The sequence below is a fragment of the Uloborus diversus genome, chromosome 6 (assembly GCF_026930045.1).
Source record: "Uloborus diversus isolate 005 chromosome 6, Udiv.v.3.1, whole genome shotgun sequence".
Lineage (NCBI taxonomy): Eukaryota > Metazoa > Arthropoda > Arachnida > Araneae > Uloboridae > Uloborus > Uloborus diversus.
Window position 1 is genome coordinate 166,784,366 of NC_072736.1, and position 14,525 is coordinate 166,798,890.

General features: G+C 36.0%; 1 protein-coding gene across 1 annotated transcript in view; it reads right to left on the reverse strand.

Annotated features, from left to right (window-relative positions):
• Window positions 1-290: 290 nt before the first annotated feature.
• LOC129225058 (cotranscriptional regulator FAM172A homolog) overlaps window positions 291-14,525 on the reverse strand; it is a 102,758-nt gene continuing 88,523 nt past the window's right edge. Inside the window, exon 10 of the mRNA XM_054859604.1 lies at window positions 291-419. Within this exon, the coding sequence (XP_054715579.1) occupies window positions 322-419 (98 nt within the window). The 3' untranslated portion in view covers window positions 291-321. The remainder of the gene's footprint in view (window positions 420-14,525) is intronic.

A 14,525-nucleotide genomic window follows, 5' to 3' on the forward strand; every position in this document is an offset into this window, starting at 1 on the left:
TATGGAGACTTCTGTTGCAATTATATTGTGCAGCGCCACCTGTTGGCAGTTTTTTAAACTAATTTCCGTATTCCTGTATATGATTTTTATGGGTTTCCCAATAAACATACCGTTTATTTTATTCCAATATCGTCCTTTGTTTTCGAGATATTTAATTTTGAAACCAAGGAGTCCTTTGCTGGACACCCTGTATATTTTCAACTGTAGCAACCATTACGTTGGTACATTATTTCTAAGCAAGTTTTTAAAGCTGCAATCGGTATTTTACATCATGATGACAGTGGAATGCTCTTCAACTCTGCTCTCTCTTTTGAAGCTGTTTTAGTCAAGAGGCATGACCTTTCTTTGCAGGCGGTGATCAAGATATGAAAAAATTGAGTGGAAAGCCATCCAGTTGGTCTGTTCATGGATCTGTGTTCCTGAAATGAAAAAACTTAGATCAGACATGTGACCCAAACAGAATGAAATATACTGAAATTGCTTGGATGTGTTAACTAACACAACACTGTTAGTATATTTTACTACAACTGAAAGCCCTCTCATGTATTTTTGTATCTATAGCAGACTATTTTAAATTTTCGAGAATACACATAAAACTAATAATAAAAACTATTTTTAAAAAATGTGCGCGAATTTTGCACAATGGGGTTGTTTCCTTCAGTCACAAGTACTACTTTTAGTCACTGAAGTTGATAGAATAAGCAAAAACAATAATATGGACCCAAAAAATACTTTCATTTTCCCAACATTCAATTTTTAATTAATTTTTTAAAATGTTTCAACAAGGCATGGTCTTTATGCCGTCACAAGTGATGTACTTTGGGGCGCTACTCCACTGGCGCGGTGAATGTTTACGCTTACTGTCTACTGCGTTTCCAGGTTACGATAACTCAGAAGCGAATTAAATATTGCACTCAACGCTGGCTATCAACCACGTCGTTGCAGCTACATATGAGTAAATAAGCGAATTCAACATTGCGCTCTGCGAAAAATGCACTTTATTTCAGTTAAATTTTTGTCTCATTGTATAACGCAATCTGTAGAGAGAAAAAAAAAAAAAACTCTCGCTCTTATTTAAACATTTTATTTGCGTGGAATGCAAGCTCTTTAAACTGTCGATTTTATCTAAAAATTTGTTTTATTCTGGAATGCTATCTCCCCTTAAACTTACATTCGCTTATTAACATAATTTTGTCTCATTATGAAATGCAATCTCTAAAATATCAACTCTCGTTTTCGTCAAAAATTCTTACCGCAGAATGCAATCTCCCAAAAATAGGCACGCTCACTTCTTGAGAACCCTCTATTTGCATATACATTGACGAACCATGCTCTTAACACTTCGATCCCTCTTCGACACTCGCGCCAACTGCTCCACCCTCCCTCTTGGAAATCCTTTTGAAGCGTCTCCAGGCACCACGTTCCTACGCAAATGGGCAAACAAATGGTTCAGGTCCTCTCAAAAGCCGTATTCTGTCTTTTATCCCTCGTCCTACCTTGTTCGGGAGACGAACCTTCTGGGAATTTAATAACTCTCCGCCCCTTTCAAAAGTTTTCACACAGAACCTTGTCCATCAGCAAGCAACCCGGGATAATTATCGGGTTAGCGGTCGGAAGACCCGCGGCTTTTGTTTCGCCGAGATATTAGGAACTTTTGTCGAGCTTCCATGCCACCACCAAGTTGGTGGCCCATCTATTCTTCGGGGTGCTGAGAGGGTAGTGCTGAGGTTCGGTGGGGTTAAAATTGTACTCGGGAAGTGATGCCGCCTTGTTTATTGCCGGCTTCCTGGCTTTGAATTATGGGATGTTTTTGTTACTCCCTGACACAGATGGTGTCTTTGATTTGCTTTTAGTTTCGAGGATTTCTTTGTGGCGTCGTATAAAAGATGAAACGTAATGCTTGCCATTGATTTCTGGTGGAATTTGTTCCTATTTCTTCTTATTTTTCATCAATTGGAGTTATATTTCAAAATTTGATAAGACCTGGGTTATGACAAAATCAGTTTTGCTATAGCTATAAGTTGTCGAGCTTTTATGCCTCGCCAAGTTAACGGTTCATCTATTCTTCGAAGTGCTGAGGCTAGGTGGGGTTAAAATTGTAGATGCTGCCTTGTTTATTGCTGGCTTCCTGGCTTTGAATTATGGGATGTTTTTGTTACTCCCTGACACAGATGGTGTCTTTGATTTGCTTTTACAATTTCGAGGATTTCTTTGTGGTGTCGCATAAATGATGAAATGTAATGCTTGCCATTGATTTCTGGTGGAATTTGTTCCTATTTCTTCTTATTTTTCATCAATTGGAGTTATATTTCAAAATTTGGTAAGGCCTGGTTATGACAAAGTCAATTGTGTTATAACTAAGTTGTCGAGCTTCCATGCCACCCCAAATTGGAGGCTCATCTATTCTTCGAGGTGCTGAGGTTTTAAAATTATACTCGGGAAATGATGCCGCCTTGTTTATTGCCGGCTTTCTGGCTTTGAATTATGGGATGTTTTTGTTACTCCCTGACACAGATGGTGTCTTTGATTTGCTTTTACAATTTCGAGGATTTCTTTGTGGCGTCGCATAAATGATGAAATGTAATGCTTGCCATTGATTTCTGGTGGAATTTGTTCCGATTTTTTTCTTATTTTTCATCAATTGAAATTATGTTTCAAAATTTGATAAGACCTGGGTTATGACAAAGTCAGTTTTGCTATAGCTATAAGTTGTCGAGCTTTTATGCCTCGCCAAGTTAACGGTTCATCTATTCTTCGAAGTGCTGAGGCTAGGTGGGGTTAAAATTGTAGATGCTGCCTTGTTTATTGCTGGCTTCCTGGCTTTGAATTATGGGATGTTTTTGTTACTCCCTGACACAGATGGTGTCTTTGATTTGCTTTTACAATTTCGAGGATTTCTTTGCGGTGTCGCATAAATGATGAAATGTAATGCTTGCCATTGATTTCTGGTGGAATTTGTTCCTATTTCTTCTTATTTTTCATCAATTGGAGTTATATTTCAAAATTTGATAAGGCCTGGTTATGACAAAGTCAATTGTGTTATAACTAAGTTGTCGAGCTTCCATGCCACCCCAAATTGGAGGCTCATCTATTCTTCGAGGTGCTGAGGTTTTAAAATTATACTCGGGAAGTGATGCCGCCTTGTTTATGGCCGGCTTCCTGGCTTTGAATTATGGGATGTTTTTGTTACTCCCTGACACAGATGGTGTCTTTGATTTGCTTTTAGTTTCGAGGATTTCTTTGTGGCGTCGTATAAAAGATGAAATGTAATGCTTGCCATTGATTTTCTGGTGGAATTTGTTCCGATTTTTTTCTTATTTTTCGTCAATTGAAGTTATGTTTCAAAATTTGATAAGACCTGGGTTATGACAAAGTCAGTTTTGCTATAGCTATAAGTTGTCGAGCTTTTATGCCTCGCCAAGTTAACGGTTCATCTATTCTTCGAAGTGCTGAGGCTAGGTGGGGTTAAAATTGTAGATGCTGCCTTGTTTATTGCTGTCTTCCTGGCTTTGAATTATGGGATGTTTTTGTTACTCCCTGACACAGATGGTGTCTTTGATTTGCTTTTACAATTTCGAGGATTTCTTTGTGGTGTCGCATAAATGATGAAATGTAATGCTTGCCATTGATTTCTGGTGGAATTTGTTCCTTTTTCTTCTTATTTTTCATCAATTGGAGTTATATTTCAAAATTTGATAAGGCCTGGTTATGACAAAGTCAATTGTGTTATAACAAAGTTGTCGAGCTTCCATGCCACCCCAAATTGGAGGCTCATCTATTCTTCGAGGTGCTGAGGTTTTAGAATTGTACTCGGGAAATGATGCCGCCTTGTTTATTGCTGGCTTCCTGGCTTTGAATTATGGGATGTTTTGTTACTCCCTGACACAGATGGTGTCTTTGATTTGCTTTCACCATTTCGAGGATTTCTTTGTAGCGTCGCATAAATGATGAAATATAATGCTTGCCATTGATTTCTGGTGGAATTTGTTCCGATTTTTTTTCTTATTTTTCGTCAATTGAAATTATATTTCAAAATTTGATAAGGCCTGGGCTATGACAAAGTCAGTCTTGCTATAGCTATAAGTTGTCGAGCTTTTATGCCCCGCCAACGGTTTATCTATTCTTCGAAGTGCTGAGGCTAGGTGGGGTTAAAATTGTAGATGCCGCCTTGCTTATTGCCGACTTCCTGGCTTTGAATTATGCGACGTTTTTGTTACTCCCTGACACAGATGGTGTCTTTGATTTGTTTTTATAATTCTTTTGGCATTACATAATTGATAAAATGTAATGTTTGCCATTGATTTCTGGTGGTATTTGTTCCGATTTTTCCTTATTTTTCATTAATTGAAATTATTGTTCCAAATTTAATAAGGGCTCCGTTTTAACAAACTCAATTGTGTTATAAGTTGTCGAGCTTCCATGACACATCCAGTTGTTGGTCCAACTATTCTTCGAGGTGCTGAGATTAGGTTGGGTTAAAATTGTGTTTATTTATTTATTTATTTTATTTATTTAAACCCCACAAATCGCCACCGTACCAACCCATGTGCGGATTTAACCGGATGTGGTGACTGGGGGGAACAGAACAGTTCACGAGCGACCCCCCACTCGCTCTGGAACAATTTTGATATTTACAGAAACCAATATAAAATCATAAACAATAAAAAGAACAAAGTATACAAGTGAAGAAGCTAAATAGGACTGGTATGGCTGGTCAATACAATGTAAAGGGCAATTTTGAAAGTTTTTAGGCTAGATATTTAAAGTCATCTGCTTGAGATATGAGTAGTGATATTATTTTATTGGCCGCCTTGTTTCTTGCTGGCTTCCTGGCTTTATTAAATTATGTGATGTTTTTGTTGCTTTCCGACACGGATGTCGCTATTTATTTGCTTTTGCAATTTCGGGGATTTCTTTGTAGTGTTGTATTTATTTTTTAATGATAAAATGTAATGTTCATCAGTTTCCAGATTGCATTTGTTCTGATTGCTAAATCTTTCCGTCAACTGAAACTATGTTTCAAAATTTTGTAGGGACTCTGTCGTAACGAACTCCATTGTATCACCAAGTGTTTTGTTCATGGAAATGAAAACACAGTGGTTGTTTCAGTAGTAAGTGGAAGTAACTAAACCCTCATGTAACGAGTAAATTTCAGCAAGAATTTTTTTTTTAATGAACAAGTATATAATCTGCTCCATTTTCCTTTAATTACAAGTCTTTTCTCCGTCGTATCCCATGTGGTCTAGTAGTCGCTAGTCAAGTCAACTGTCCTCTGCCCAGAAGACCTGACCTGGATGCTTATCATAGGAAAAAACTCAACTCATCTCCCGCACTATATATATCAGCCTTAAGGTTTCATACTAAAAGGTCGGAGGTTTTTTTGAGAAAAGTATTTGTGCTATGGGCGGTACTAAGTAGAGACAAAGATAAAGCATGCATTTTCTGTGAATCGAGCGTTGAATAAGGCTTGAGCTCCAGACACACAGCCAACTTTAAAGCGCTGCGATTGGTGGTTCTGAAAATTGGCTACTTCTAGCTTTTCTGGTTTTTAAAGCTTCGTTCTTAACGGCGAATGAACAGTTTGTTCGGAACAACCAGTAGATCATAGTGATGTTTGAAAAGAGAAGTCTTAAAATTACTGTTGACAAATGACTTGAAAAAAAAAAAGACCTTTCAAGAAAAAATGTAGACTTCAAGACCAAAATGTAGTTTTTCCAACCATTGGTTTCTACCCTGTTCTGGCCCGATCTAGCCTCAGCAAAGTATGCTAAAGACATTCGGTACGGCTCCTAGAAATAACGGAATCGGTTATGTGTCAATAGAACTGAATCCTCTGAATGTTCCTTGGTGCCGATCAAGGTCCAATCTAGTATTATTGTGGACAACTTAATGCCATGTTAGAAAGGACAGACTGCCCACAACATCAACCAGTTTTGTGAGAAAGTCAATTCTGTTGCTAAGGAAGTATGGAAGAACTCTGTCAAAAGGTGGAGGGCATCCGGAAGAAACTACGTTTGAAAATTGAGAAGTGCTGCACGCCAAGAACTGTGAACTGATTTGCGAAGTGTAAATTGAATATTGTTCCACTGTGCCAAAAAGGCTGTCACTGTAAAATAGTAGAGGGGAGAATGTTGTACCTTGGGACACTTTTCACATTTTAATTTTTAACGTCATTTGAATCAAATTTAAAATCTAAAAGTCACATTAAAATAATCCAACACACTTCTATGCAATATATTTTTTTAAATTCAGACAGTTTGAAAATAAAATGTTGCCAGCCATTTAAAGTAAAAGCTCCAAGCTGTCCCAAGGTACAACATCTTATTGTAACTTGGGACACATCCTGTTGTACTATGGGAAAGCCTTCATGATTCAGGAAACAGCCATATACTTGAACCAATTTAGCACCAGAAAAAAAAAAAAAAAAAAATATATATATATATATATATATATATATATATATATATATATATATATATATATATATATATATATATATATATATATATATATATATATATATATATATATATATATATATTTTCATGATAGTGAATTAAATCATGGATATTTAATAATGAATTATGAATTATTATCTAACATTAAAAGTGTTTAAAAGACTACATAAGATTAGAATATTTTTCCATTTTCCTACACATATCTTTATTATTAAGAACCATGTACTGTACCTTGGAACGTGTCCTAAGGTACAAAATGTTTGGCTGTCCCAAGATACAATCACCACGTGGCTTAAGAAAAACCAAAACAATGGTCAATCTAGATGCACTATCATTATTTTCTAATAAGCAAATTATTTAAAGTACTTCTCTCTTATAACAAAATAAAATTTAGTTGATTAAATTTACAAATACAGAGACAGAAAATGAAATAAAAATGAAGAAAATATTTACTTTGGAGCCATGAAATTTTCTTTCTCTCACAAAATCGTCAATTTTACTCATTTGATGCTGATTTTTACTATGGCACCATTTAGTGGTGAAGGTTACAGTTAGATATTACAAAAACATGGCTGCTAAAAGTAGATTCTTAGAAATTAGCAGTGTCCCAAGATACAAAACTTTCTCCTATAGTACATTGAAATGATAGTATTTCAAAAATAGCAGATTTTTTTTCGAGTCCAAGCTTTAAATTGTTGCGTTGCATATCTTCTACAAATAACTTGTTTAAAAAGTAATGTTTCTGATAATGAGTGCATTTATTCATTTTAAATTATACATTTCGTGTTTGATAGCTTAATTTACCGCGGAAAACAAACCGCCCATCCCCAACCATTTTTTTCTCCACTTCAAATCGGTCGGGATAGGGGTGCGTGCAGGAAAGCCCTCCATTGCAGGCGATGCCTGAATTGATGACGTCTGCCGATAAAGTACGATATTATTATTCATGATAGAGGGGTTACCGTTCTTTATTGAGCATTTCGGGAATTTTTTTCCCCCTCTGAAAATTTCTCTTATTCTTCCTCCTGTACTTTGTTCCTTTATTTTACTTGTTTTTCTTTTCTTCCAGACCGAGTGACTGCAAAATTACCTTTCAAAAACATCGTTCGTTTAAAAACATTGTTAATCTTTTCGAGAAAATACTTGCTCGAATGGATGTTCTCATGCAAATGTTCTGCCCTGGGCTCGGAACATGGGGGAAGGGATTCCAAGGAGAAAAAAAAAAAGTTCGAAATGAAATTTTCTTCTTGATTTCTTTTTAATGTCATTTTTTATGGCAGCGTATTTTGACCAAAGTGCGGACGATAGTTTGGCGTTTCTTGCTTTTTTTTTTTTTTTCCTCTCTCTTCATCTTATTTTAAGAAATTGGCGTTTTTGTTCCTTCGGTTTTTTCCCATTATTGTTGTTACATCATGTGGAATGCAAAGTTAATAAGTTTTAGATTAAGTTCTTGAATGTTTTCCGTGTTGCCTTCCCCCCCTCCTTTTCTTAACCGACTTTCAATGCCTTATGAATGTTTTGCAGTGTAATGTGCTTATTTTTTAGCTTCTTAACCACGATGCTACTTGTTGTTTATCACATGCGAATAGTTTGCGTGTGCGAAATTTTGACGTTTTCGGTTATTCGGACGTTTTTTTATTCTTCTCGGTGAGCATTTTTCTGCATTTTGTGGGCAACCTGGACGAATTGGAACTGTTTAAAATTTCGAAAAGTTATTTAGTGCAGTAAACTTTCCTTTTATCTATCTCGATACTTTCTATCCATTCTTGATTGCTTTTATCCTTTAGTCGGTTTTCCTTTCGAAATATTTCTACTTAATAAGCTTTTTTTTTTCCTTTGTCTTATTCTTTCTCCTGCACTTCATTACTTGCGGGGCTGCGGAGTCGGAGCCCGGAGTCGAAAGTTTAAAATTCCAAGAGTCGGAGTCGATCATTTTCTCTCAGGGTCCGCAACCCTGCCAGTGCTTTCAGAGTGAGACTTAAAAAAATATTATTCGTTTCCTGCAAGGGGGGAAAAAAAACGAACTTTTTTTTTTTGTTAAATTGACCACGAACATTTTCTTTTTGAATATATTTTTTTTAATTTCAATTACTATTGACTGCACTTTTTTTTTGGCACTAAGCATTTTACAAGCAGTAAAAAAGAGACAGAAGTTGAGATTTTTTCCCTCTTTTATTGTTTTCTTTTTCTTTTTTATTTATTATTTTATTCATTTATTTGGTTTTCTCATCACATTTATGTCAATATTTTTATTTATTATTATATATATATATATTCTTTTTGAACAAAACTATTATCTTCTGTATGTATCAAAATTGAATGTTACCCATGTGGGTTGTTTGTAAATTTTCACATACGTCATCCCACAATTTGTTAAATTTAACATTGTTGAATATGTACAAAGGGATGGCGTATTAAATTTAAAAAATATAAAAAAAGTGCTTTAAGAGTCGGATTGATTTGGGAGCAACGGAGTTGGAGTCGATGGCTCTAAAATTCCCGGAGTCGGGAGTCGGAGCTGATCATTTTCCCTCCGAACTATGCAGCCCAGTTTCATGTATTTTGACCTGGTGACAAAATTCATTTTAATGGAGCTAGTGACAGTACAAAGCTCTTCAAAATTTTGTCTAAATTTCAGATTTTTCTAAAATGTTTGAGAAATTTTCAGACTTTTAACTATTTTTTTTTTTTTTGAGCAATCACGATTGCTTATTGTTCTCATTTGACAGTCCTTGACGTTGTGGTTCCTTTTTCAGCTTGGACCAGCAGCACCACCGGCGGCGGCACGGCTGCTCTGGTCCTGAGCACTGTCCCCCGGAATCCACTTCTGCTGGGTGGTGGCGTCCATGTCCTACACACGCATGCTCATACACCCTTGCCTACACGCGCGCGCCTTTACACACATACACAGGCCTACGTGCACACACTTAAGCCTGCACACACACAACTATACACATATAACCACCCAGGAGGAGGGACATGCTTGGGGGGGGGGGAGCCATTTCTAGAAACAATAACTCTAATGAGTAGGGTCTTGTCGCAACTCGTGATTGCGAAAAAAATAATTTGAATTCAAAGTTTCGGAATTCAAATTAGAATTAATTGGGGGAAGTAGGTCATAGATTGTTTTTTTTTTTTTTTTTTACTTTCGGCCATTTTCTTCCTTTTTATAAACACAAAAATCGCACCAAGGGAGGTAGGCTTTACCAACATTCTAAATCTCACCAATCTTAAGCTGTACCAGTTTCTTCAAAAGAATCTTCAGTAAGCAACTCACGTTTACACTGCAGTGTGCAGGTAAAGGGCAGTAACTGTAAATTTTTCATTTTTCTGCACTTTCGTCATCTATTGTACGTTATCTTTGTTGTACAAGCTCGCTTATTTGGTTTTCGCTGCAAAAAAAGCCGCGAAAAAAGCGTCTAATTAAAACATTTTCTGATTGTCAGCATCGAATCCACCACACATTTCTTCAAATATCTGGAAAACTCATTTCTGCAGATACTGCCGTTTACCTGCACACGGCAGTACAGGCTGATGATGGACAATCACGAATTCGTTTCAAAAATGAAAATATTTTAACTAACATTTATGCATACCTTCAGGAATATACTGAATCGTTCAGTTAAAAAAAAGCATGCTTGAATGGGGTTGTTTCCGAAATTTTAAAAGTATTTTTTTTCCTGAAAGAACATGCTTAAAAACATGGGATTTGACCATTTTTTAAATAATTTGACGAAGTTTAGTTTTTTTTTTTTTTTTTTTTTTAATTTAAATCAGTGCGCAGACTCAATTTTATTTTTTACTCTTCTGCAGATGATATCAAAAGTGATGAAATGCCATTAGCAAAGATTGTATTCCAAAAAGAGGAAAAAGAAAAATTCGTACATCAAAATGAGAGTGAGTTTAAAAGATTGCATTATATACACCAATGCTTTAGTTGAGAAACCATTTTTCAGACATTCTTTAGTCACCAGTGGCTTTACTCTTAGTCACTTTTTTAAAATAGCGTCCACATTTTTACTTAAAGTAATGTAAGTTAATAATCCTAAATGCATTAGATATTAATGTGAGAAATATATTTCTAATAAATTAATTCAAAAAGGTGCATCTTAATTTTGCGCGTTTTTTTTTATTAATTACTTCATGCCTTTTCCACACTTTAAGGTCATTAATTTATTTTTTGAGGTAGTGATAGAGACAGATGAAATTTCAATCGTCAGTTCTTTTCACATTTCGTCACCTTAGCCCTGCGGCGTCCGCTAATTTTGCCGATTAGTTTTCGTTCAACGATTTGGAGCTAGAGTAAATTTCAAAGAATTTCATTTTCCTCGGGAGCGATTTCCCTCCCCTACCCCTATTTTTTAAAAACGGTACTCGCCGTGCTTTTCTTTTCTTTTTTTTTTTTTTTTAATGCACGGCGGCAACGACTTGCTGTCTTAAAATTTCGTCGCAATCGCTTAACAGTGAGATCATGTTCAACAAGTTTCGAAAGTCAATTCTTGAATTACTTTTAATTGGCATACGGTTATGATCAGAATGTTTTTAGTCCTTTTTCCTAAAATAGTCCAGGCTAGTGTCCAGGCTAGTGTCACGCAGTGGCGGCGCGAGAACAAAAGTAGACGTCGGCGATGCAGTTTTGCGAGGCCCTTGTAATCATAAAATATTCTGACTAATAATTGAATTCATGGAATTAATTTGTGTAATTTTGATTACTTTTGTGTCTGTTGTATTTAATAAGAGCTCCAATTGAAAACATGGAAATTTTTTTAAACTCCTGAGAATTTACTTCTGAGAATTTTGCGAGGCCCTATCTGCGCGAGGCCGTCGGCAGTCGCCGACGTCGCCGACGCCTAGCGCCGCCACTGGTGTCACGATACCTCTTTTTTGTACATATATAAGATTTTTTAGTGGTTTCTATAGAATTTGACTTTCTGATTTCGAATCCGTTGAGTGCCAGACGTTAAACTTTGAGCGTTTTTATAAAAATGGTAAAATCCAAGATGTGTGCCGAAAAAATGTAAGGTTAGATTTTCTTGTATTAATCATTTCTTTAAACTATAATCGGCATGAAAATAGAATGTTTTACCAAATAAAAATATTAAAAGTGATATATAGGGAACATAACAGTTTTGATTTAGCTTAACAATAAATTCTAAGGGGTGAAAAAGGTTTAAAACGTATAAGATAACTTTAAACGCTATAGTCATGGGATTTCAGGTATTATTAGCGAAACACTGACAAAATAAAACAACAGCTGCTACTTGGGCACTATTATTTGGAATATTTGGTGGATTGAAAATTATTTGGAATTAGTTAGGAACGCTGAGGTACGAAATGCAGTCGTTTGTCATGCCAAAGAGCATAACACTCGTGTTGCTTCAGACCCAAATGACAGACAAAACATTAGTGAAACACTTTCCGCCTGCATTGATGCATTAAATAGCCCCGAGCACCCAGCGAAGGGAGTAGTTAACATTTACTCTGGTGTTATTGTAAATGATACAATTTTAAATGTAGAAGATTCTTAAAATTATCAAGTCACAGTGGCATGCATATGAGAAACGAACCTCAAGGATTCCACCAGAAATTAAAAAATACGGTTAAAACAATGACTACATTCACCAAAAGAAGACTAAAATCGGCGACTCACATCATTCGCTGGATACAAGATTCATATTTGCTAGAATTAACGAATTAATGGCATCATCAAGGGAAACAGTCTCCTTACAGAAAATATTAAGTCATCCACTGGCTCTTCATTCTACTGCTTTATTTGATTTGATGACGATGGAAATATGAACCCAAATAAATCAGCATTGTAGTCAAAACTGAAAATAAATTACGGGTAGGCGGTAGGAGTTACCCAGAAATCACTCCGAAACGTCAGCAGTGGTTGGTTGATTATATTGATGCAGTAGAAAATCATATTAAGCAAGGCATACAAAATATTCCAAGGGCACACTATGTGTTTGGCAGATACCATAACTTTAGCACCAAGTCACACGAGAAAAAGCGTTTCTGTCGTGATTTTCAACTGAACGAAGAATCATCACTTTGCCAAAAGAAATAGACTGAAAGTAGCCGCAAATACAAGATGCAAGTAATTAAGATTGGTTGGGAGCAGACAGAGTTCAATTAATGTTCCTCTAGGCCAATGTATAATTGTTATTGGTATAGACTTTTCACTTGAAATTAGGGTTGGACTGTAAGCAGACTCCGATTTCTCATGAGAAGCTGATGTGATTATGACACTTCATGATTCGCGAAAAATCAAAAGGAAAGTCACATGTAAGAGTTAATTCTGATGACATAAACCTTTTTCGCATCGTAGCTCATCATTTTTACATAAGAACTAGCACAATGCATCAGGAAACTGAGTTGACCACACTCAGTTTATGCTCACAGGGTCGAAGTGCCATTAGCAATAATGATGTTATAAAGAAACAAGGAACAACTCATTCATCCAAACTTCTTAGCAGCACATGCTTTAACTGGCTGTGATACAGTGTCATTTCTTTCTTCTATTGGAAAGTCAACTGTCATTGTCCTAAAAAAGTCAAGTTTCCATGAGGACATAATTCATCTAGGTGTTCCGATTGCAACAATAGATTTTGTGATACATTCAGCATCAAAATTTATTTCTAGTTTATATGGCCACTAGCAGGATGAGCTGCTTCTAGAAAATTTGCTGCCAATTACGTTTCAAAGGGTGTTAAACGGAAAGAGGCATTTATGTCCGAAACTTAGCAGCTTACTATATACTAAAGCTGGTTTTTATCCTCACGGCCTACTTGCATATTATCAAACAATTTTTTGGAAATCATCTGGTTCACTTTTCGCACTGGCTTTCAACCCTTTTGATTGCGGCTGGGAAAACATTTTAAAGTTTATTACATACAGCGAAAGTCATCCATGACAAATGCTCAACTTAATCTGTTGCAGATGATCTACTGGATGCAGAAGTAATACTCTGCTCATGCGGAAAATTCCCTATGCCATGTTCTGGATTTTATTCTACTTATGTTATGAACTTAACTGAATTAATCCTTCAAAACCATCAAATGAAAATAGTTATAGCGATAATGTTTGCAACAATTAAAACATTACTTTTCAGAGAAATGAGAACACAATTTGGGCAAAATCATCTGACTATATCATTTTTCTTTCGTTTATTATTCTTCGTTTCGGCAAACAAATTGTTCTATTATTGTTGTATATACATACTGGTTTTATTCGTATCCAATTTTATAAATATTTTTTTCCAATAAGAGTAGAACCTGAATAATTCGAACTAACTGGGGATCCAAGTATTTCGAATTAATGAAAGAACGGATTAAACAAAATAACCTATAAATTGTGCCAAGGTTCACGAACAAGCTACTACGCGCAGGAAAAATTCTCAACAGCACTCCAGCTTGCTGCTATTGACCCCATTTGATTTCGCCGGTTCGCTTCTCTCGCAATGCCACGTGCCTGCGAAAAATGCATTATTGAGCAGGCTCGCATTGCACTTATACAATATGTGCTTCTAAATGGCTGTCCGGATTAAGTGACGTCCGGTTTAACGGGGTCCGAATGAATGAGGGTTTGCTTCACATTTTGTTCCGACTAAAAAAATGCTATCATTTAAAAATTTCTAATAAATTTCATTGCACGTAAGTTCCCATTATTTCGTTTCTCACGTTTTATAGCCGCCATCTTGAATTTCGCCATTTTGACAAAAACGCTCAAGTTTTTGCGTCTGGCACTCAATGGATTCGGAATCAGCAGGTCAAAATAGTATAGAAACAGTCAAAAAATATTATATATGTTCGAAAAAGAGGTATGCGGCCTACTAGCCTGATGGACTAAAAGGTCTATTATCAAAATTAATTCTTCTGAGAAGACTTTTAGACCCTCAGCTCGTAAATTTGAGAGTACTCGTTTCATTTTTGAGTGGTTTTACATACTATGTCGAAACCATGTAGGAACTATATTCCGAGCTACGAGGTTCGAAAGTAATTTCAGTATTAAAGGGTCTGTGTAAAACGTAGTGAGACTAAGCTGTGCTCTTAGAATTTATTGCAG